This window comes from Festucalex cinctus, chromosome 8, assembly GCF_051991245.1.
Source record: "Festucalex cinctus isolate MCC-2025b chromosome 8, RoL_Fcin_1.0, whole genome shotgun sequence".
NCBI lineage: Eukaryota > Metazoa > Chordata > Actinopteri > Syngnathiformes > Syngnathidae > Festucalex > Festucalex cinctus.
In genome coordinates, this window is record NC_135418.1 from 23,260,742 (window position 1) to 23,285,272 (window position 24,531).

At 37.9% G+C, this 24,531-nt stretch overlaps 2 protein-coding genes across 9 annotated transcripts in view; one reads left to right on the plus strand and one right to left on the minus strand.

Moving 5' to 3' along the window:
* Window positions 1–24,531, minus strand: part of col2a1b (collagen, type II, alpha 1b) — a 101,202-nt gene that overhangs the window by 66,422 nt on the left and 10,249 nt on the right. For 3 of the 6 annotated variants that reach the window (XM_077530759.1, XM_077530763.1, XM_077530761.1), the window contains 2 exons: window positions 2,379–2,671; window positions 1,103–1,273 (listed from right to left, as the gene is read on the minus strand). In XM_077530759.1, coding sequence (XP_077386885.1) covers window positions 1,103–1,151 — 49 coding nt within the window. In that variant the 5' untranslated portion in view covers window positions 1,152–1,273; window positions 2,379–2,671. Of the gene's footprint in view, window positions 1–1,050; window positions 1,274–2,378; window positions 2,672–24,531 lie in introns of all 6 variants that reach the window. The other 3 variants (XM_077530756.1, XM_077530762.1, XM_077530758.1) reach the window with 3 other exon arrangements.
* On the plus strand, window positions 1,171–20,383 carry nckap1l (NCK associated protein 1 like). 3 transcript variants are annotated; one of them, XM_077530764.1, is made up of 31 exons: window positions 1,171–1,324; window positions 3,191–3,301; window positions 3,391–3,483; window positions 3,907–3,963; window positions 4,178–4,320; window positions 4,408–4,498; window positions 4,878–5,015; window positions 5,953–6,001; window positions 6,115–6,271; window positions 7,026–7,082; window positions 7,158–7,254; window positions 7,639–7,748; window positions 7,843–7,975; window positions 8,054–8,135; window positions 8,246–8,304; window positions 8,543–8,688; window positions 8,762–8,894; window positions 8,994–9,113; window positions 9,192–9,331; window positions 9,560–9,691; window positions 10,554–10,772; window positions 11,911–12,041; window positions 12,902–12,999; window positions 13,585–13,678; window positions 14,018–14,100; window positions 14,919–14,999; window positions 16,250–16,343; window positions 16,423–16,539; window positions 18,173–18,282; window positions 18,827–18,907; window positions 20,042–20,383. In XM_077530764.1, the coding sequence occupies exons 1-31, from the start codon at window positions 1,235–1,237 to the stop codon at window positions 20,156–20,158; spliced, it is 3,363 nt and encodes a 1,120-aa protein (XP_077386890.1). In that variant the 5' UTR covers window positions 1,171–1,234; the 3' UTR covers window positions 20,159–20,383. The 3 variants fall into 3 exon arrangements, with proteins under 3 accessions (XP_077386890.1, XP_077386891.1, XP_077386892.1); XM_077530765.1 differs by lacking the exon at window positions 1,171–1,324 and adding an exon at window positions 2,322–2,938; XM_077530766.1 differs by lacking the exon at window positions 1,171–1,324 and adding an exon at window positions 2,990–3,017.

Here is a 24,531-nt window from a genome sequence, read left to right on the forward strand (position 1 = left end):
CCATCCAGCAACTGATTGGCCATTGTTATATGTACAGTATATATGATCATTATGGCATTGCTAAAACTAAGGCGATGCACAATGCTGTATAATCATAATTGTATGTCCAGTTTGGAAACCGGGGTTTGTTGTCACATGTGTAAGCTTTCACATTGCCATTAAATTCTCCACTAGAGGGCATGTGTAAAAAGTGGAATACTAGTGTTCTTCCTTTAAATGGTCAGGGGTTGTGTTGCGACTGAAAAAAATAATAGCACATTGTGAGCTGAGTGCACATCATTTTTTTTGCACAACCCAAAGTAAAATGTTAACTTCATATATTTTGAAATAAGAGGGGAAAGGGGGGGAGAGAGAGAGAGAGAGAGAGAGAGAGAGAGAGAGAGAGAGAGAGAGAGAGAGAGAGAGAGAGAGAGAGAGAGATTTAATTGTCCCTGTCACTTTAGACATCTTAAATTGATGAATGACCCCATCTTGTGGTAGAAAAACGTTTTTCAAAGTTTCCTTTTTATGGACATGTTGATAAAAATGTAAAAATTTGCTAAATTCAAGAATATGGCCACTATTGCAAATAATAAAATAAATGAAAAAAAAAATGGCTACTATTGCAAATAATAATAATAATAATAATAATAATAATAATAATAAAATAACAATAAAAATAATAATAATTCTTATTATTATTATTATTTTTTGTGTGTGTGTGGGGGGGTGGGGGTGTGTGTGTTTTGGAATAACTTTTATGACGGCCAAGAACGAAAACGCATAAATGTGAAAAGTGAATATGTCCTCTATTAAAAGTACATGTACATACAAATACCTTTGTATAGTTTTGACTTTGTTGTTAAAAAAAAAAAAGACAATCTATAGACGACTAATTTATGCATATGAAAATAAAGAATAAGTGATGAATTTAGGAAAAGGTGAAAAATTATTCTTTAAAATACGACTTATATCCTATTAAAGGCCGGTAAAATAAAATCTAAAATAAATAAATCTACACTTGATAACAAGGCACATGAATGCATTTTCTTTTTTAATATTTCTACTCACATCTGCTTGTCGACATGTCCTTTCATCAAACGGATGATTGCAGCAAACTCACCCCAACAAGTCCAAACTCCACCCACAACCACAAGCCCCATGTGATCCATTGTCGGGGGTGACGCCTCGGGTGCACTCGCTTGTTTCGAGGGCCTGTGTAGCCGAAGCTCAAGCGGTGAAGCTGAGGAGGACCATGGAGAACCATCAGAAACTGGCGGAAAAGCTCACCATCCTGAATGAGAGGGGGAACGGGGTGTTGATACGCATGAACTACATCAAGAAGGTGAGCGCAAAACTCAAAGTCAAAACCAAAGACAAGAAATAAGGAACTTGAGTCACATTCACAATCTATTCAGAGATGCACGCTAAATAATCAAATTATGATCTAATTTAAGAAAGTACAGTATATATTGACAATTTGCACTACAGATTACCAGTATGTAGAAATAAAGAATTAAAAGGTACATAAAGTCAAATTTAATAAAGTTCTGGTACCTAAAAATAGATCACTGCTTGACTTATAATAACCTTCACCTTATAAAGTGTGACTACAGTTTTGAAGTCATTGCAAGTGAACTTAAAAGTATCTAGTGCTTGTTGCCTTCAGCGTACTTGTCTTCCCCCCGCTGCACTGAACCAAAGAGGAAGTGCAACCAGGAAGTGGGCCTGAGCTGTCAGTCATCACCAGGTTCAGTTAGTCTGAAACTGTCAAATAACTCGAAAATAGCCAAGAAATTAGATCTAGCCGTCCATTTTCTAGAAAACTTGGCCTTATTGGGGTCACCAGTGAGGTGGATCCTAACCCAGTTGACTTTAGGCGGGAGATGTGGGATACACCCGTTGACTGGTCGCCAGTCAATCGCAGGGCACACAAACAACCACTGACACTCACAACTATGGACAATTAAGTCTTTAGTGAAATAAACATGCAAGCTTTCGTATTGTGGGAGGAAGTTAGGGTATCCGGGGAAAACTCCCCGAAAAAAACACGCAAGCACAGGGAGAACATGTAAATTCCATACAGGCGGGCCGGAGTTGAGATTAAGTAGAACTGTGAGGCAGAAGTTCCCATCACTAGTCCACCAGTCTGCCAGGTAATGAGATACAGTATGCATGAAAATTTGATATGAATTTTGAGGAAATGATTGCTATTCATCATATTCATTGCCCAAATGAAAAATCATTGTTCTTATTGCAAAACAAGTTTTTCCATCATGTGAAGTTTGCTCCATTCTCAAGGTATGACTATTATGAAAGCTTGGGAAGGCAATCATTTAAGCAACTGCCACACAAGCATAACTGCATAATAAAACTAAAACGGAATAAAAACGGCTCACCCATGAAGTCTGAAGAGATGGGAGGGAACAAGGAGAAGTTTGTAGGACAATGCTGTCATCTAGTGGCATGTAACAGATATTACTGGGATTCATAAACAGCATAAAAATGGTGCCGTTATTAATATTGTTGGTGGTGAAAGACAAAATGGATAGCACGACTGACTCAGATTTGAAAGGTTTTGAGTTTAAATCTTGGCTCAGGCCTTCCTGTGTGACGTTTGCGTGTTCTTCCTCTGCTTGCGTGGGTGGTCCACTGTTGTGCTTCATGGAGTGTGGGAAGAAAGCCAGAGTAGCTGAGGAAAATACAAGAAAAGCTTCATCAGTTCATGATGAAAGATTAGCTAGTCTTTCGCCTTAGCTAGTCTTTAGCTAATCTTCAGCATAAGATTAGCTAGTCTTTCGCCTTAGCTAATGGCTAGTCTTTAGCTAATCTTCATCATAAGATTAGCTAGTCTTTAGCCTTAGCTAATGGCTAGTCTAGCTAATCTTTCAGCATGAACTCAAGGCTAGCTAGTCTTTAGCTTTAGCTCGTCTTTCAGTATGAACTGCAGTTTGCTCAGGTGAGAGGCAAAACCCTGAACAATTCAGTAATGGTCAATTCAATGAGAGAATGGGTGAATAGCTGGCAAGAATTCCTTGGTATTCATTAGTCCGTATACATTTGGCTATCAATGTTTGCATTTGTTTGATAAAATAAATTTCTGTATTTTTCCAGGCTGTTTAACATTTTAGCAGCATTTTCCTTGATAATGAAACAAATCAATTATGAAATTAATTTATTTAAATTACAAAATTTTCCATCTTTGTTGCAGATCTGTGCAGATGTCAAGCTGCGGCCACCCATCCTAACAGACAAGACGATGGAGCCTGCCATTAAATATATCAACAAGAAATTCCCTAACATTGACTTTCGGGGAACCGTTGTAAGTATTCTGCTGTTGTCTTTTCTGATTATGACACTATATTATACTGCTCGTAAGAAATTCTACCTGTATATTTTATTTCATCATAGCAAAGTCTGACCAGCATCCAGCGTCAAAAGTCTGAAGTGACGGAAGCGACCACGAGCTACTACGACTCCTTTCTGGACGTCATAGAGTTCAGGGTAATTGTAAATTAAATTCACCAAATTACACAAATATATTTAAAATGCCATAGACCAATATTTTTTTTATTGCCTTCGCTGTTTCTTCTCATCTAATCTTTATGGGAGATTAAATTTGCATATAGAGTGGTTTAGTCAGACAGAAAATACTGTCGTTGAGTTTCAAATTTGCTTGGGGTTTATTTAGGTGCGCTTTGTCACATTCCTGCAAGCATTTGCATGATGGAGGTCGAGGCATCGTCAGCACTTATGATAACTCAATCCTGGTGATGAATTCATGCAATTTCTGTTTCGGTGACGAATTCATCTGCGTGGCTGGTGTTGTGCGCAGGAAGTCACTGACAACTGATGTGCGTGTTATTGCTCTGTTGGCATCCGTGTTTGGTTTTAATCACATTCTTTTCCAATATTTGTTTGATTCAGGATCACGTCTATGAGTTACTCAACACCATAGATGCCAGCCAGTGCTTCTTCAATATTGTAAGTACGATTTTTTTTTTCATTTTGTGTTTCATCATTATTAATTTTTTTTTATTATCGAGGAAAGTAATGTTGTGACAACCCGGCATATTTTGAATATTTACAGATATCTGATAATCAGGCCTTTGCTGTCTAACTGGAATCTGGCCCATTTTTTTTAGTATGTGTTTGCTTTGCTTCAGACTGACAGATGGCTTGAAATGTTGTGTTACAGGCCATAAACTTTGACTTCACCAAGAGTTACTTGGACCTGATCATCACATACACCTCGGTTATCGTCACACTTGCGCGTATCGACGAAAAGAAGGCTTTTGTGGGTATGTTCAACTGCGCTCATGAGATGAGTAAAGGAAGCAGGTGAGACAACAAGATATTCACAGTAGGATCTTATCATAAGCGTAACCCACTTGGTCTTCATCTCACTTGCCTCATTGCACCTCGCAGTGACCCCTCATACCCGCGGCTCAGCCAAATGATTGTGGAGTACGAGCATCCCTGGAAGAAGCTCACTGAGGAGTTTGGCCCTCATACTAAGGTTTCATTCACAGTTTTTGTGCTCCGGTCAAAGTCCTATATAACTTGGTAGATTAATTTGAGGATTTGTGACATTGTGGTTCCTAAGGAACAATCTTGAGATGAGTTATGGAACCTCATTTAGTTCTTTGCAGCCAACTTTTGACAAAGATCATTATAAACCTTTTAAGGGGGAGGTATCACTTGTTCACAGATCGTGACTAATCGCAGCATGCTTGGCCTTGTCCACTGTATACTTACTACAATGCCAAGTATTTTCTATATATTTCGCATTTGTTTTTATACCTAAAGCAGGTGCGTCTGGAATGTACCCCCACGATGAAGGGGGGTTCACTACATAACAATTTGGAGGTTCGTAATTGTCTCGTCTGTGGTTCTAGTCGGTGACAACTGCTCTGCTGTCTCTGAGGATGATCTACCCGCGGCGGAACTTGCCAGTGGAACAGTGGCGGAGTGCCCAGCTGCTCAGCCTGCTCAATGCTTCGGCAACCATGTTGGAACCGGCCTGTTGTGACACTGTAAGTCTGTCACTGATTTTTGACGATTCGATCTTTGACGATTCGATTTTTGACGATTCGATCTTTGACGATTCGATTTTTGCCGATTCGTTTTTTGTTTTTTTTTGTTTGTTTTTTTTTTTTTACGATTCGATATTTTTGGCGATTCGATTTTTTGACGATTCGATTTATTATTTTTTTTGACGATTCCATTTTCGACGATTCGATTTTTTTGGGGGCCGATTCGCTTTTTGGCTATTCTATTTTTTGACGATTCGATTTTTTTGACGATGCGATGTTTTTTGCCGATTCGATTTTTTTGATGATTCTGATTTTTTTGCCGATTCGATTTTTTTTTTTTTTTGTTTGTTTTTGTTTTTTTTTGACGATTCGATTTTTTTTTATTTTTTTTTGCCGATTCGATTTTTTTTTTTTTTTTTGCTGATTCGATTTTTTTGCCGATTCGATTCGAAAATCGAATCGTGATCGAATCGTCAAAGATCGAATCGTCAAAAATCTTTCAATCAAAAGTTAAATCTCCCATAGTCAGACAAGATACACGTTTGTTCCCGATATGTTTAGGTAAATTGTTGCAAAGAGCAGCTTTAAGATTAAAAAGATCCTCGCGGTAGATTGCTACGCTCTGGTTAAATCTTGTAGTTTTGTGTTTTAGCCCCAGGGGTGATTTAGCATAGCTAATCTTGCAGACTATCATATTCAATTTGGACAGACTTTTATTTCGAAATCTATAAAATATCCCATTAATATTACCGGTGACATCAAAGCGAATGAGGTCATAAATCAAATTTTGATCGCGACGGACTAAATTGGCATTGCTTCCCTCTCTCTCTGGCTTTTAATTGCCTTTTGTAAGCATGTTCCATTGCATGGAAGCCTATTTTAATCCTTCACGGTTGGCAGTTAATACGCATGATGTCCCACCCCACCCATCCTACAGATGGCATGTGAATATCTGTCTTTGGAGGTAATGGAGCGCTGGATCATCAGTAAGTGCTCATCCCACTTAAGACTAACTCCAATTAATGTCAGTCTCTTGGTGAATAATAACACAATTTTGGGAGATAGTGGATTTAAACACGCCACTCTCTTTGTCCTCTAGTCGGCTTCCTCTTGTGCCACAGCAGCCTGAATAGCAACCCGTCCTCCCAAGAGCTGTGGAAAATGGCTCTGCGGAGCGGCCTGTACGTCACCGTCACCAGGGATGAGCTGCTCAGCATACACAAAGTCTCTGAGGAACTCTTTGACAGCATCAAAGGGTATGGAAACTCCCCTCCGGCAGATATACAGTACATTCAACTCCAACATTTGCTGCTAGAAAATGTGCTTGAATTAATTAATGGAATTTCCATTCATTTCAGTGGTGAAAGAGTTCCACATGTGGTCAGAAACAAATTAAAGTCATATCTCAAATAGTACTGTCAAGGTTAAAGCGTTAAAGTAATTAATCACAAAAAATATCGCAATAATCATGTGTTAACATAGATTAATCACACTACTGTATTAAATTTAGCAGCAGATGATCCTTTAGCTAACAGCGGATGGTTACGTTTTAAATGTATAAGGTTGTGTTTGAGCAATAAACATAACTACATGCATTAAAGTAAAGCATTTAATAAATGTTTGCATATGACATTCACAATATTTGTTCATGTCAAACTAATGGGGTCATTTTTGTCCCATTTTAAATTATGCAAGTAATTAACTGATTAGAAAAAGAGGGGAATGAGCGTGTAAAGTGGATACAAAATTTTGAAGACGTCCTCATAACATTGAATGTTGAAAAAATTAACACATAACAGGTGCTCTTTAAATTTTCTGGGCAAAAAATGTTGATTAAAAAAAAGCAATATTTAATTAGGCCATTAATCGTGATTAATCAAAATTCTAAAATATGATTAATCTGATTAAAAAATGTAATTATTTGACAGCTGTAATCTCCATGCACCACCCTATAGTGAATCCCACAGAGCCCAATTATATGATCATTTCAAATGTTTACTTCTCAATCAGGTATGGCAAGCGAGTTGCAGACATCAAGGAATGTCGTGATCATGCCATAGCCAACAGGTATAAGACACTTGATTTTGTGCCAGTTATGAAAAAAATATATGGAAGGTTAACTTAGAACTATGTTATTAACAGTGGAGCCTTGCATCGTGAGAGGAGACACTTTCTCCGCGGAGCCTTGAAGGAGTTGGTAACAGTTCTGGAGGATGAACCAGGACTGCTGGGACCAAAGGTAAGACGTATCCGGTTTATGGATGGATGGCTGGATGGATGGATGGCTGGATGGATGGATGGATGGATGGATGGATGGCTGGCTGGATGGATGGATGGATGGATGGATGAGCATGTAAGTTGATAATTGCATGGTTGGAAGTTGATAATTGCATGGTTGGTTGGCTAGTTGGTAATTTCACGGCTGAATAGATGCTGTTATGCTAGGACACATTCCCGCTAGCACAAAAAGGTTTTTTTTTTTAAATTTTTTTATTTTATTTTTGCCATACTGTTCCCACAAAATTGGAAGCATAGAATTGTCCAGTCTTTACATGTGATGGAAATTTCAGAAACCTACATTATACTGTATCCTAATATTCTGTGTTGAATGAAATCCCTCAAGGCTCTGTTTGTCTTCATGGCTCTGTCCTTCTCCCGTGATGAGGTCCAGTGGCTCGTACGACACTCTGAAAACATGCCCAAAATAAAAACACCCGAGGACTATACTGACAAGTAGGTAACTCCAAAGCTCAACAAACACCACTACCAAACAATTTGATTTGTAGAGATGTGTTCAAAATGAAATGTTATGTTGTGTTTTTCAAAGTCAGATGGCAGAGCTGCTTTTCCACATGGAGAAACTGAAAGGACTTATAAGAAAGCACCACTATGTAGTGCAGCGTTACCACATCCAGTATCTGGCTCAGTTTGACGCTCTGGTTCTCAATGACACGATACAGGTACTTGAACGTGCACAGCATAACATTTCTACTCAGTGCATCATCTGTAACAGTGCCCATCGTCCCTGTCCCGCACAGAACATGCACGTGTGTCCAGAAGAGGAATCGGTTCTGCTGAGTTCTTTCGTTTCAACCCTTTCTGTGCTCTCGGTGAAACAAGGTAATTACAGTCAAGTGACAGTCTTGAACAGTAAACTGTGAGAGACCCCTTTTGAAGGTCCCTGGCCCTAATCTCATCACCTCTCATGCATTTCATTTGTGTGTTTGCAGTGGAGAGCAAAGAAGAGTTCGATTTCAGGGCTGTGAGATTGGACTGGCTGAGATTGCAGGTATATACAGACATACTGTACACTAGTCACATAAAATTAGAGGTACAGTACTATAACCTTAATCGGTGAACTTTGATAAAAAATAAAATAAATAAACATGTTGACTTAAAAATAAACGTAGTACAAAATACATTTTACAAATATGAAATACTGTCCAAATATGGCTAACTTTTTGTCAGTATAACATGATGCCATCAAAGCAGCATGATCAAGTGTCTTTGCGTTCTTCCTGTCATAGGCTTACACCAGCGTGAACAAGGCCCCTCTTCCAATCAAGGACTACCCGGTCTTGGCTAAGGTGATGAACATGATCCAGTTCCACACAAAGATGGTGGACGCTACAGAAGAACTCCTGCAGGAAACCTCGGACGTGTCAATTCTCTGGTCCGTATTTTCTGCTTTTTAAATCAGTCGTTTGCTTTTCTAATCTGACTTTGAGCATTAATCCGTTGAATAGTTTCTACCCACGAGTGTTTGAGAAGATGTTTTGCCAGAGCAGCGATGAGATCTCTATGAAGAGATACCTCATGGCCTTCCCTTCTGTCTGCTCCAATTTCCACCGCTGTGGACACCCTCTGTGCCCTGAAGAGGTCAGTGTTCATTCACTTCCTCAGCTGCAACCAATCAAACAGACCAACTCAAATACAGCACATAATATTTAAAGTATAATGTGTTTTTTGTTTGTCCAGGAGGAGGCGATAGAGAAAAGGAGTCTACGCATGTGTGCGACCTTCCTGGAGCAGATTGCCAAACAGACCAGCACTATCATGTTGGAGATATGTGCTGAGCAGTGCAACCTCAATGACCAGGTTTAAGTCCAGGACACATATTGTGTAATAATAGGCTATATATGCACTCAGTGTATGATTAATTCTTTCCCCCTCTAGTTGCTGCCCAAACACTTTTCTGAAGCTATCAGTGCAGCTCGCTACAGGAAGCAAAAAAAAGCCGTGCCCAAGAAAGGAGAAGTCCAGAAGGAAAAACCAGGAGCGGAAAGCCTAAGAAGGGACCGCACCGTAACAACTAAGTCAGCTTTTTTTCTTCACTAGCTCCCTTTTACCACACGAATTACTTTTAATTAATGTCTACTTATTATGACATTTCCTTGTCCCAATTTAATTACTAATGTTCTTTTGATACGCCTCCTTTTCCATTGCTCCAGCACATTTGTTACCTTCATGTGGCACTTCCTCATCAACAAAGTATTTGTCTAAAACACTTGCATCCTCTCTCTTTCACTGTCTGTCTTCCCTAGCATGGACAAGATGCATCTGATGTTGACCGAGATCTGCTCCTCCTACAACCTGTGCAGCGAAATGCTGGTCTGCGAGCACATCGTCAATCCCAATGAGTTCCTCTCTTCTCATCTGGAGGCACGCCTCTCTGAGTAAGGCGAGCGGGAAAGGGGAGTGTTGACGTGAGCTCTGAGGTTTACTGAAGTGTCCCTTAGTGATTTTGAATGGGATTTTATGTGTGTCCTGTTTAACTATCTGCACGCAGCCACTTGGAGGTAATCAGTCAAGTCACTGCTTTGCTCTCCGTCATTCCAGCGCTAAATGGTATTTAGATTAGGGCCTGGCACCAGGGCAACCTAATGTTTTTCATGTGCGGCTGCTTAATCTCCCTCCTTTGAGCTGATAATTATCTCCCCCGTCACCCTAAAATTAGCACCCTCGAGTAACACAACGCTCACTGTGATTTGCACCTCTAGCTAAAATAAATAAATAAATAAACAACTCAATCTAGGCCAGTCAAGGAGAGAAAGTTGCAGGATTACAGTGAAGAGTAAAATAAATAAATAAATAAAAAATAAAGTGAAAATCTAGAAAGAATAGTATTTATTTTAAAAAATATATATATATTTTGAGAAACTAGTTGTATCCTAATTTTATCAGATTTTTTTTAGTTATTTGAAAATTATTAATTAATAATTTTAAAAAACGACTTTACAATTTATAATTTTGTAAGATTTTTTTCCTGTAACTCCTTAATAAAAAATGCTATTTGTTTTCCTTAGTTAAAAATATAATACTTATTTTTCTCAAATTATGCTTTTAGAAGTAAAACAAAAGCATTTTTTTCCCTCAAAAATGTGGAAAAAAATAGACCTGCAATTGTCATAGTTTAAGAATTCTTTTGTAAAACGTCTTCTTAGGTCACATCGCATGAATGCCACCACAACCCGTTTCAGACATTTTCTGCTCCCACTCCCTGGTGCTCAGTCACATGGGTTGAACATTTTTGTCCAGGATCATCGTGAGAATGGCCAATTACAACCAGGGCACCCAAGAGATCGCCCGGCCAACGGAGCTCCTGGCGGGTGTGATGGCGTACGCCGCCACCCTGCAGACCCTCCCCAACTACATCAACGTGGACGTGGCGCGGCTGCTGAAGAATGTCCTGCTGCAGCAGACGCAGCCACTCGACTCGCGAGGGGCGCCCACGCTCACCAACCTCTACACCAACTGGTACGTACAAACGTGGCCATTAAAGCACAGCTGATTAATCTCAACTAACACTGTAGTTACACTTATTTCTATTAGTTACCACCTTTTGTAAGTGGATAACTATTGTGATTTTTTTTTCTTCTTCTTCTAATAATAATAATAATGTTGATGTGGAACCTCGGATTGTAATAATGCAAATATTCACGTAATATTATAATTTTACCTAACTCATTTACTGCCAGCACAGTAAAAATTAATCTTTGACGTCTATGGCAGTGAATGTGCTAATAAAAAGTACAACATTTGTCTGGTCATTCTCATAATATTTTAATTAGATTTTTTTTTCGTTTTTCTTTACATTATTCATGGAAAATTAAGATTTACCATAATACGTCAAATTCCTTCTTGTATTGTTTCATCTTCTTTCTCGCTATTCATGATTTATTAAATTATCAAAATGGAAAAAAAAATTCTAGTAACATTGCCATTTTATTCTTTTTCTCGTATTATTTTTTGGAAATTGTGACTTTTTGAGTAATATTTAACTATTGTAATCAAATCTATAGAGTTTTTAGTTCCTCTGACAGCTCCAAATATTTTTACTTTTCTTTTGTTGAAAAATTAAGACAATATGAAAATAACTAGCCAAGCTCTTGCACCCCTACACACCTGCCAGGTGCCACAGGTCAGCAGACCAGACTCAATTGGAGGTACCGAGGGCTAAGCGAAGGCTTAGAGGAGATCGAGCCTTTGCTGTTGCTGGTCCCTCCTTTTGGAACGACCTTCCACTAAATATTAGGCAATCCCCCTCATTATCCTCTTTTAAAACACATCTGTATTCTTTGGCTTTTGGTGCACCATGAGACTTATTCTTGGTGTTTTGTGGTGTGTATGAGTTTGATGTTTAATCTACTTATTTATGTATTTATTCACTACTTCTTATTTATTTACTGATGTGAAATATATTTATTTACTTAAAAACAAAACAAAAACAAAACTATTCACACTTCAAAATGTTTGCTTTGTTCTTGTTTACTACAAAACTTATGTTTATGTACAGCACTTTGTATACAGCAATGCCAGTTCTTAAAGCGCTTTATAAATAAAGTTGAGTTGAGTTGAGTTAATTGTTGTTCATGTTGGACTGCACACACCGCAGGTACCTGGAAAGTCTGCTACGTTTGGCCAGCAACGCGCTAGTTGTCCACTGTCCAACCATGCAGTGTTTTGTCAATCAAATATCCGACAACGATCCCGCCTTCCGAGCAGAAGAGTTCTCCGACATATCAGGTTAGCCTATGGTGTATGTTGATTAACACTCAATACTTGGATAAATGACCTGCATGTTGTCATGGTTACAAAGAAAGTGAAAATGATGGTAAACCACCATCGGTCATGATCATATTTTTTCATTCCTTAACTTTATTTATTTTTTTCACAATTTGAAAAAAAGCTATCTTTAACGTGCTTCGGTCAAAATACACAAAGGTTAAAGAGTTACAGCTTGCAAATGCAGAGTCCGGATTATGTTACCATGATGACAGAGGGTGGCGCTAGTGTTACGACGGCGTGAGTGTCTACGCTGGGTTGCCAATTTAGTAAGTGTTATATGTAGTTTTTTCAAACCTCGCTAGCATCTACTAGCATCTTCATCCCCTCCATACTGTATTTAAAATGTAAACACATCGTAAACAAATTTCAACACGCACAAAACCCGTTAAACAGATAATGGTGAGGAAAATGGGGGGGATTATTAAAAAGTCAGTTTTGCATATAAAGACTTAGAGCTGTTTACCCGTTAAGTAACCACCTACTAATCCATTATGATTATATGCTACCTCCCACTCAACTATTGCCGAACCCCTTCAAGCTGCCTTGCAGGAGTGGATGACCTCTCTATTAACCATCACACACACACACCTACATCCCGAGGCACAAACAGCCACACACATGAAACAGACTCCCCCTCATTATGTGTATATTTCAGTGCTTACAGTATGCACCTACCTTGAGTGACTCATTGGCACTCAGTCCATGAACTACCTCCTCCAATGTTAAACACACACACACACGACACGTCCTTCTTTCAAATATCTATATTGGTGGTGGGTCGAGATGTGAATGTCATACCAAGATGATGTCGTAAACAGAGCTGCGAGCGCTGGCCGAGCTGCTGGGCCCGTACGGCCTCAAGTTCCTGAGCGAGAACCTCATGTGGCACGTCACGTCGCAAGTCAGCGAGATCAAGGTACCGAAATGGAGTCACAGTAACACATACCGCTGATGTCATCGATTAATAATATAATTAAAATAAATGTGAAGAATTAAACAGGTCGTGCATAATATAATTCAATCATTCTGAACTGCAAATTTAATAATTATGTAATAATAATAATGTTCAATTCAATTAAAAATTTTCATTTCATTCATTAAAAGAAAAATACATCAAATTTAAATTAAAAATTGAAATTAATATATCTATAATCATCATCATCATCATCATCATCATCATCATAATAATAAACAACAACGGTGATGAGCATGTTGATGATAAAGAAGATTATAATTTTTAAAATGTATTTATTATAGTGCAAGTCTCCCTAATATACCAAATAATTTGCATAAATTTTTTTATATTTATGAATGGAATCTATAATAATAACAATAAAAATAGAATAGCAAACAGCATTACATTTTTTTTGGACTGCAAGTATATTATTATTAGCAGTAGTAGTAATGGTAGTATTTTTACATTTATTTTAATTACGACAATATCTTTTGTGTGCCACATATTAATGACAATGGTAATCCATGTTGTTACTACAATGATTAGAAACTGGTGGTGGAGAACATGGACGTCCTGGTGCAGATGAGGAACAACTTTGATAAGGCAGAGGAGAGGGCCAATCTCAAGAGGAGGCTGACAGGTGAGCAATTTGGTGTGACAATAGCATTGGGAGATGCCATAGTGACACCAACTCAAAGTGGGCTCATAGTTCCTTTTTGGTTTAGTTTGTTTAGTTAGTTTGTGGGGCTCTTCCAGAACAATCTCATCCAAAATTTCGGCACTGGTACTGCACATGTACTAAATACCTCATGGCCACAAGCATACAGTACAGTTATTTACTTGGAACTGAGCGTACGAGGATAACCTTAAGAAATGAGTCACATGCTGCTTCGCAAATTCTCAAGACATTATTATCTGATCACATGGTATATTCTTTTACAAAAAGCAAGTTTACCAAGGTGTGTTGCAATACCACCAGGGGGAGAGAATCTGCTGAAGAGGATGACCATTGTCGGGGTGATCCTGTCCTTCAGATCCATGGCACAGGACTGCCTCAAAGAGGTGACGACGCTTCACAAGATGTTTAAAATGCATCGCCAGTCAGGGGGAGTACAGCTAAATATTGTACAGCTAAATATTCAAGCAAATGTGTTGCTTTGTTATGAGAGGAAAGTATTTCATTTAATATTTGTTAAATAAGATCATTTCTTTTATTTTATAGTACATATAATATTCATGGAAGAGTAGCTAGTACATTATTTTGGGGAAGACCCCACTTTTGCTTCTGCTGTTGTAAAAAATAAATGTGATTTTTTAAAATTGTATTAGTATTTGGTATTTAATACATTTGTATACATTATTTTTCAAATTACTAAATTTTATTGTATTACCGGTATATATAATTTTAAAACGTACTTTATTTTATAGTTTAATTTGTTAAATAAAATAACACAATTGTATGTACTTTTAAAAAATTCAAAATTTAATTATATTGTTTTATTTGATAGATACAATAGTATATCTACAGTACTTGAGGAAGAGCCAACATTTGCTTGTGATGCTATAAATTGTTTTTTGTGAATTTTATTGTATATTTTTACTTAGCATTGAATACATTACAGTAATTGTATTTTATATTCTTGCTTTAATGTGAAGTAATTTATTTTACTGTAATTTCTATTATTTCTGAAATTTAATTTTTTAACCTATTTGACAATATTCAAAAACTTATTTTATTGATTTTTGTATTACCATATTGTAATATGTATTACCATACCATATTAAAATACATCAATTTATTAGATTATTTCAACCAAAAAAAAAAGGAAATTTTATTTCACTAACATTTGGCTCTGAATATATCACGCAATGCAATACAGGTGATGCAGAAACATTGCCCTTTCCTGATGGGGCCTATCGAATGCCTGAAGGACTGCGTCTCACCTGAAACGGACATCAAGGTACCAACACTGCTTCTCATATTAGTTACCTCATGGAAACTGTTCCTAGTGGAACATATGTACGATGTATTGACATGTATCGCTCTTTATTTACACGAGAGACTACGGTGAATTTTTCAAATAAAGGTTTAAAAAGTACAGTATGTGTGTACCTGTATGTGTTTAAATGAGAGGAAAGCGTGGACGTTACAGAGTGGGAACAACAAATGTGTGCCCGCCGACCAAATTAAATTCCTTATCTCCCGGTGGAGCACTCTGATGTGCACATGACACGCCAAGGCCGGCGGCCCCCTCTTTTTGCTTACGTCTGGCCCCTGAGTGAGGCACGACAGCCGTGCCACAGCTCAGACCAGGATAACCCCAAAGACGTCAGCAGACCCCCGCCCGCCCTGCCACGTCCCACCACCCTCCTCCCGCCGTGAGAGAGACCACATCAGTGCAAGGAGGGCAACATCAATGTTCAGCCCTAAGTTTGCATTAATCAAACTCGTTTGTTTCTCCTTGTCTAGGTTCTTGTGAGAAATTGAGTGGTCTCAGTCCGGTTCCAATTACGAGATGAACATGTGTAATGTGCACATCGACAAATTAAAATGCCATAATCATGTGTAACCTGTTCGAATTGACTAATCTTGGAATTTGGCAACTTTTTTTTTCTCCTAAAAAAAAAAATTCAACTTAATTTTGAACAACCCTGTCAACTTGCAAATAGTGAACCTCGTTAACATACGTTAAATCTTCTTTTCCGTGTACACTTTTGTCACCAGTAAGAGGAGAGTGTTCAATTCTACAAAATTAAAGGGACAGCAACATGAAAAATCAACTTTTAGGAGATTTTAGCCTTGTTAAAATGCTAATTCCTCTCCAAAAACATGACCGAAGTACTGTTTTCCTCCATTCGCCCCTCTATGAGAAATTCTACGTCATTCTGCTCTCCAAGCACCAGCCCCTTCCAACCTGAGAAAACGAGCTTCTTGGCACTCTTTGACGTTATAAGGTGCGGACCCATCTCTGCGGACTAAACGCACGCCCACTTTCTCTGAAACCTCCATGGGATAGTAACAAAAGTAGCCTTTATCAGTATACATTCTGTCCAAATGAATTCAAAGCAATCAATTATCCTTCAAATTTGCAATGCGAAAGTGCAATGACAATTGGTGTAATCCCTTTAAATACAAATACAAGTCAGCTGTATTATTCTTTAACCACGAGTTGCACCCATACCACACTTCACTCTATTAACGTATTTCCAGGTGACACTTAGCGTGTTCGAATTGGCCTCTGCTACGGGAATGAGCTGCGACGTGGACCCAGCACTCGTCTCCGCTATCAGAAACATGCATACAGGTAACTGAAAAAAAATATATGTGATAGTAATGAGGCCACAAATTTGTTTTAACTTTAGAAACAAAAAATATATATATAGATAACACGTCCATGGACGAGGAGTACAAGCTGTCGTGTTTGCTGCTGGTCTTCATCGCCGTGTCCCTGCCGGGCTTGGCCCTGGACCCCAACTCCTGCTACACCCGAGAGCATGGAGGTACGCATTTGTTACGTTCAATGGCAATACTTTGACAAGATCAAGTGCTCACATAGCCCTCAACCCGACATTCATCAGTCATCATGAACAAATGCGTTCCATAGGTTCACCTGCATAATCACAGTTCAGTCAGGGATCAAATCCTTGATAGCTGATGACATAAACCACCATGTTAAAGGTAGTAGAAGAGTGATAGCCAAGGTAGAGTTTTGTTATTTAGCTCTATAGGAAGGGGAAACTTACAATTTATTTCAACTAAGAAATAGGGATGCAACAATAACGGCAGTGTCGCGATATCGCGATAATGCTACTGCCACAATATCGTTGTCGTCATGTCACAATATTTAAAGCAGCATATCCTCTGGTGGTTATTTATTTTTTTATTTTATTTTATTTTTTTATTTTTAGTGCAGTTTAATTTTAACTCCAGCCTTCACACAATTAGGAATGTTTTGGACATACACTGCAGCGGTTTACCACTCCTATAAATCAGTCATACCAGCAAATATCTTTCAACATTTGTCCAAAAAAATAAATAAAATACTTTTGGCCAGCTTCAGTCAAACACAACATTGTGAACTCCATAGACTCAATATATATAAAAAATAATCATTCGTAATAAATAAATACATAAACAAATAAATAATTCCCAATGTGAGTTTTTTTTTTTTTGCTTTTATACAATATCGCAAATGCGACAATTTTCTGTGATTAATTAATCCATTAACGCTTTAACTTTGACAGCCCTAATATATATACACACAACCTCCCCATACTATTGTGATAATTATCGTATTGCGGGGTTCATATTGTGATATTTATCGTATCGTGATGTTTGAATATCGTTACATCCCAACTTAGAAATGAACATTTCATTAAAAAAAATCGTTGTAGTTTATTTTGATACATAAGAAAGAATATTAAGACTTTCTCCGCACTTCAAAAAAGTAAACATTTAGCTCCATTGGGTCACTGACTCCAACACAATATTAAAAACACCCGCATCAGTGTACCTAATATTGTGTCTTGGAGTATGTGTGTAAACAAAGCAGCGCACCCTGAGAACAGCATGCGTGTCATACTTTCCACTCTCAAGTATATCTGTGCCTAATGAGAAACATGTGTTTTGTGTTGAGACTTTTTGTTTACTGACATGCAACGATGCAGTCACTGCTTTTGGCGTGTGATGACTGTGATGAAACTATTTGCCACAGAGCCCGCGTTAATGGCGCTATCAAAGTGCGCCGTGTTATTTACTTTGCCTCCGTTTTCCATTGGCGAGTTCCAAAAGTGATCAAGTTGGCAGGAAATGTGCCAGTATGCTTCCTCTTCAACTTAACGGATCGTTAATGGAGTATAGCGCTAATTGACGGACCGCAAAAAACATCCTTTTTTGGCTTCCGTTTACTGTACGTCACGTACTCGCTCTTAAACACACACAAACACTCTCACAGTCACACTTTATTTCATACAGTTTGAACTTTTGTCTCATATTCATCTTTTGATCTGAAACCCAAAAACCTTCCATAAACAAAGGAACTGACCTTGCTTTTCCAATACTTTTGGAGGGGACTGTACACTGCCACACACTCACTTTTGTGAGGGTTATTCATTGCACTCTTGTTTCCATCAGGCCACAACAACAACATCCACTGTTTGGCGCTGGCCATCAACCATGTGGCTGCCGCCATGTTGACAGTACAGAACAAGAACATCGAGCAGCATCTGAAAGAGTTTCTCCTGGTCAGTGCTCCAGAAAACTAGTCCAGACCAGGTTTTTTCTTTTTTTTAATTTCTACATGAAATCGAGTTAGCTGTTGGAACCAATCATAAATTATCCGGGTGGAAAATCAGTAAAATTGCAACCAGTATAATGATGACCGGGGGGGCTAAATCTTACTTCACACTCTTGCCTCAACAACATTACAAACACTCCTGATAAGTCTATTTAAAAAGAAAGGTGATATTGTATAAAATGCTCCCATATGACCTTAAAACTGTTTTGTGATCTTGCACCCTATCGTTCAAAAGCAACAGTAATCTTGCTTTGAAAAGCCCTTCAATAACCTCTGGTACTGTTAAGTAACAGATCCATGCAAAAGGCGAGAAATAGCATGTCAGTGTCACCATTTGATCTTGAAAATTAGCCATTTTTATACTTTGAAGAAAATTTGTTAAAAATTAGTACTGAGTTGAATCGTTGAAAATCAATTGGCAAATTAACAACTTTTGTTGCTTGAATGAATGTTTCATTGAATGAATATTTCATTTGCCTTCACACATACAGTTGGCGTCCTCTGCCCTGCTTCAGCTGGGACAAAATGTGGAGAGCAAAAACAGAGAATCCATCTACCTGCTCCTGCACATGGTAAACTCATGAAGCCGATGCTAAATGCTTTGTGGCATAGTTTGGAACACTAATTCTGCGAGAAAATTGAAGTGTAACTTCGCCTTCTGATTGGGCTTCAACTCTGATTGAGAAAATATCCACAAACGGCTCAAATTATATGTAATTAATGACTATTTAATTGATTTCCTGCTTTAAAATTTACAGCATTTTAATGGCAAAATATAACGTTTTTACTCCAGGTTTCTGATTATGTTGCTAACAAAGATAGCAAAATTCAGCTTTCATATTGCATTTGAAAGTATTTTTCATTTAGTGACTCAAATATAATTTTATGACATTACATGCCATAAATATTTCTTCCCTTAATTTTATGCCAAAAATGCATCAATGCTTCAAAATTGGCAAAATATATAGCATATATTTATGGCAAAATATTCTATTTTGACTGTGGTGTCTATTATAGTATAATAATAAAAATAAATAATAAAATAAATACTGTACCATAATCCAATACTATGCCTATTTTTTTAAATATAAATAAATAAATAAATAAATAAATAAATAAATAAATAAATAAAATACAGTAGTACCTGTACCAGTACCAAATTGAAGATTGAAATATTGTAGTCTTTTGTACAAAAACAAATGTGGAGTGAACCACTATATATTTGCAGTTCGGCATTTGTAAATGTGCTGATTTTTTGGGGGGGAGAACCTATCCTCTTTTGGTTGAATACTTTTACTTGAAGTACGATGCATTTAACATCCAAAATTACTTTAAAACAGCTAATGTCAGATCCTTTCATACTTTTACTCAAGTAATATTCCACAATATGACTAAGTTCTCCCAGTTATTTTTTCTTGTAAGGATATTTGTACAGTGCTTTTACTCAAGAATCACTTTAAGGTACTTTCAACCGAACTGTAAAAGAACTTGCAATCATACAGTGTTGTATCATGAGGTGCTAGCATGTGTAAATGTCCTCTCAGTATAGTACAATTTGTTCCATCTATGGCTTTTGCCATTCAAAATGCATGAAAGGAGAACAAAAAAAAAAGCAAACTGAACTGAACCAAACAATACAGCGTTTTGGAAATTAGGCTAATCCTAGCTGACGTCCTAACCTGTGATCCATCTACTGTATTATTTAGATTGTGGAGGAGTCTGCGTTTTTGAGCCAAGACATGCTGGAGAGTTGTTTCCCGTACGTTCTGCTCCGGAACGCCTACAGGGAAGTGTACAAGTCCATTATCATCACCCTCGGCTGAAGACATGGTGACATTCACTGTAACACTTACAGTAAATGAGTTTCAATGGCAAGATTTATGATTATATTCACCTTATTGTAAAATGTCCATACTAAATCCTTGGTCATTCAGGTGTATTCTGTAACAAGCTGTCAGTGCAAACGCTGCACTTTTGAGACTGGAAAGTTGCTGATGCCCTTGTGTATTATTCTTTCAAACTTTCCATGAATAAAGATCTTAATTATATTTAGTTTGTTTTTCTTTTCTTGGGCCCCGAGTCAACATGTGTTCCTCATCTGTTTCCAGCCGTCCTACCGCCTACTTCATCTACCCAATTTTAACAAAGTAAAATGACTAAAACATTAAGAGACTGTAAACAGTAAATATTAGTAATATTTTTGAACAAATGTTAAATTATTATAGTAATATTCTGTTAAATGTAAAAAAATATATATTAATTTCTATGCATTTTTTAATAAATGTATGTGTTTTTATTACCGGTACTATACCATAGTTTTATTTTTAAATATTTGGTGAAAAATGACAATAATATAATTTTATGATTGTAAATAAATTTTATTTAGCATGTTGCTTACCGGGTTACAACACCTCCACACGAACGCTATTGGTTTATCATCTATGGCGTTTTGCATTTGTTAACATTAAGCCAAACTGACTTGATGAAGGCAATGCTATGTGGTTGTTTAAAATACATGTGGAATTCTCTTTTTTTATGTTTAAGTTGACACAACACAATAATTCATTAAGTGCCAAAACCCATCTTGAAGTCTTTTTTTTTTTAAGAAGAAGAAGAAGAAGAAGAAGAAGAAGAAGAAGAAGAAGAACTGAGGAATAAGTCGTTCGGAAAATGGATGGATGGATGGATGGATGGATGGATGGACGGACGGACGGATGGAGGGACGGACGGATGGACAGACGGACGGACGGACGGACGGATACTACAGTATCTGACAAAGTGTTGCTTGTGATGTGAGCCAAAAAGTTGTCCAACATGACAGCTCTATTTTTGCAATGCTCGTAATTCAGGCCATTCCTATCTCAAGGCACCGCTGCAATTTGCCACGTGCTTTTCCTACTTTAGAATAATTTTACATTGCATGCCAAGTTGGATTCTTGTGTGTCTTGCATGCAATTGGACTATTACTGCAGCTCCACAGTGTGTTCCTGTCCCGAGACACTTGGGCCAGTTAATGGTGGAAACTCTGGTCCTGATAAAGACTCTCTGCTGATTGTGTTGGTGACGCAGAGCCTCTCCTGCTGACTTGTGAACCTCTGAGGAGTCCACAGGCGAGCACATTTTGCTCACACACACGCACACATGCACAGTGTGCATACACAGAGGAAAAGGCATGAAGTACGTGTGAGCGTAAACACAGAGCAGCGCAGGCTTATTAACATAAACCACGGCAATGTATACACACGCTGGATTTACAGTAAGGTACGGGGGCTCATGTTCATTTTGTGGGGGATCTTGGTAACACGCACACAGACTAATCTAATGCCAGAGGTCATGACACACCCTCACAAGATGTGCAGAAGACAGCCTGATAAACATCTGATTGTTGCAACATGGAGGACCGCACTGGGCCGGTAATGCTGATTTTTTTTGTTCCCACTCTCGCTCTCACTAAGTGTCCCTCTGTCTTTCTCTCTTTTGAAATATCATATTATAGAAATTATGTTATATAATGTGTAGATGAGATCATTTGGCAGCCATCCAGTTGGAGGTCATCCATCAAGTTTCAGGCTGTAGCTTTCTTCTAACAAAGTGCTAGTGTGTTGACTATAATTAGCATATAGTGTAAATACTGTAAACTAAAATTCTGTGATATTTGTCAGGTGTCTCTGTAGTGCTATGGCATAAATAACTATAAATGTGACCAACAATATATTGCTGTGTTGAGTAAATAAAAGATAAGATGGATGTGCTAATTGTGTAAATTATAGGGTTGCCCGTATCCGATAGGGATAGCAGATATAAGTCCAATATCAGCAAATTGTCATATGTCTCTGTCGTGCTATGGTATAAAGAACTATAAATATGACCAACAATATATTGCTGTGGTGAGTAAATTAATGGTAAGATGGATGTGCTAATATGCTATCTTATATTGTGTAAATTTAGGGGTGCCCAGATCCGAAAGTGATATCAGATATAAGTCCAATGTCCAATAAATAAATAAATAAATAAGATTCGATAAAACAATAAATAATTAAATAACAAAACGGTTATCGGATTATATCGCACTGCAGCTAAAATGACAACATGGATGTACTCATATGCTAAACTAAACATAGGGTGTATGTGTCTCACTGTTTATGCGTTAATAAGGCAACCTAATTGTATGGAAAATTGACAGTTGTAGCAATGTGTGTACTCAACCTTAAACATTTATTAAACAGTCTTAAACGGTCTGAAGGGTGGGAAAACGCTCAAATTTGGCTCAAGTATCGGTATGTACCGTGCTTTGGTCAAATATCTAAACCAGCTTTATCCGTCTGTGGTGTGTAACCAAGAAGTAGCACTCTGTGAAAATGTCGACTGCTACAATGACATTGAAAGAGTCTCGAGACTGGACACGTTGCTAGTAAAAACATTAGTTAAACTCTATTTTGGACTCCGGTATTGTAAAAACAAAAAAGACCACCCTCATGCCCCTCAGCACCCTAGGCCTCTTGGAAGTACATTTCCCATGAGGAGACTTGCAATGTTTTGCAACGTGATTTATGGTGTCACGGAGTCACATTTCTTTCTGTAAAATGTAGCGGACAGCAAAGAGATCAAAGGGTGTGCGTTCGTCCTCCTCAAGGGAGGGATAGACCGATAAGTAAACCAAAAGTTATAACGCTAAAAAGATCAAAACTGCGAGAGTCACCAACCAACCTGTAATTTGAACTATGTCAGGAGCGAGTGTTCTCTGGCATTTTAAGAACTAACCTTCTAGCAAGGAGGAGGAGGAGGCCTAAGTTTGTTTGTACGTCTGTCTGTAAACAGGATTACGCACAAACCAAAGACTTTTTATCCAAACTTGGTTAAGGCTTGAAGCATTGGACCAAATAAGAGGCCAGTAAAATCTGTAAAGGATCTATTTGCGATCTGTCACAAAATGGCATTTTGGGGGGATTAATGGGGAGAACCTGACCACCAGATGGCTTTTTTCAAATCTCACTTTGTTTAACCAATCCATCAGGGACAGAGCCAATAGTAGCTGTTTGGAAAAAGGAAGGTACTACTTTAATGGGCTGCATCTATTAGAGTAACAAGTAAAAGAGTAAAAGTCACAAGTGCTAGTTTTTAACAAGCAACCTCTTTTACAGACACCCAGTGACACTATAGGGCAACATAAGTGATGGTGGAGGAGAATTATGGGTAAAGTAAGATTGTGAGGATTAAGGTTAATGTTAGTAGGTTAGGGGTAGGTTAATTGTGAGGTGTAGTGTTAGAATATGGATACTGTTACGTTTTGGGGATTGCTAAGGGGCTTTCACACCACACTTGTTTTTTTTTTTTGTGGCGTTCACAGAGGGGAATGGCACAGAGAGGACAGCATCCCAACTCAAGCCTACCATTTTTGTCGACGGTTGTTCAATGACCGAAAACAAAGGATCTCAGTGACTTGGATGTGAAGTAGGCTGCAGCTCTACGATATGTATTTGTCACCATTACGAAAAGCCCTAGCTTTATTTTTGCTGAAGAGAAGTGAACTGATTATAAAGACACAGCGAGATCTCGGGGAGATCAGGCTTGTCTGTGAGCTACAGCTATTTGAAGACCACGCTGAGGTGTACTTAAGGCTTCTTCAAGTTTTGCCAAGCTTTTATTCACTCTAGCCTGCAACACTGTCAAAATGTCTTGCTTTTTTCACTTTGAAATCATTTCTCTTCTTGGATATGCCGTCTGCCGCCACAGTGGCCCCGGAATTAACTTTCAATTCAGACAGTGTATGTATGTACTAGGGGTGTGAATTGCCTAGTACCTGACGATTCGATTCGTATCACGATTCACAGGTCACGATTCGATTCGATACCGATTAATCCCGATACGAATTTATAAGTCGATTGTTGCGATTTTTTTTCATTCAAATTTAGAAAATATTAATCAGTAAGCTTGTAGAGTGTAAGATTTATATGAAAATGTATTATTTATCTGAAATTTCAGTCTTATAGAGGTTGTAATCTGTTTCATGTTTGAACAGCATTAAAATAAAATATTAAGGCTTAATGTTCCGTTCATATAACATTCTTCCATGGGGGTTGGGGCTAGGGTTTGTATTGTGGTTCGGGTAGAGCGCGAAATGGTAATGAGAGCTCTAGATACAGCTCCAACTATGATAGAACTGCTGTAATTCTCTCATAATCTCATTTGTGGTGGC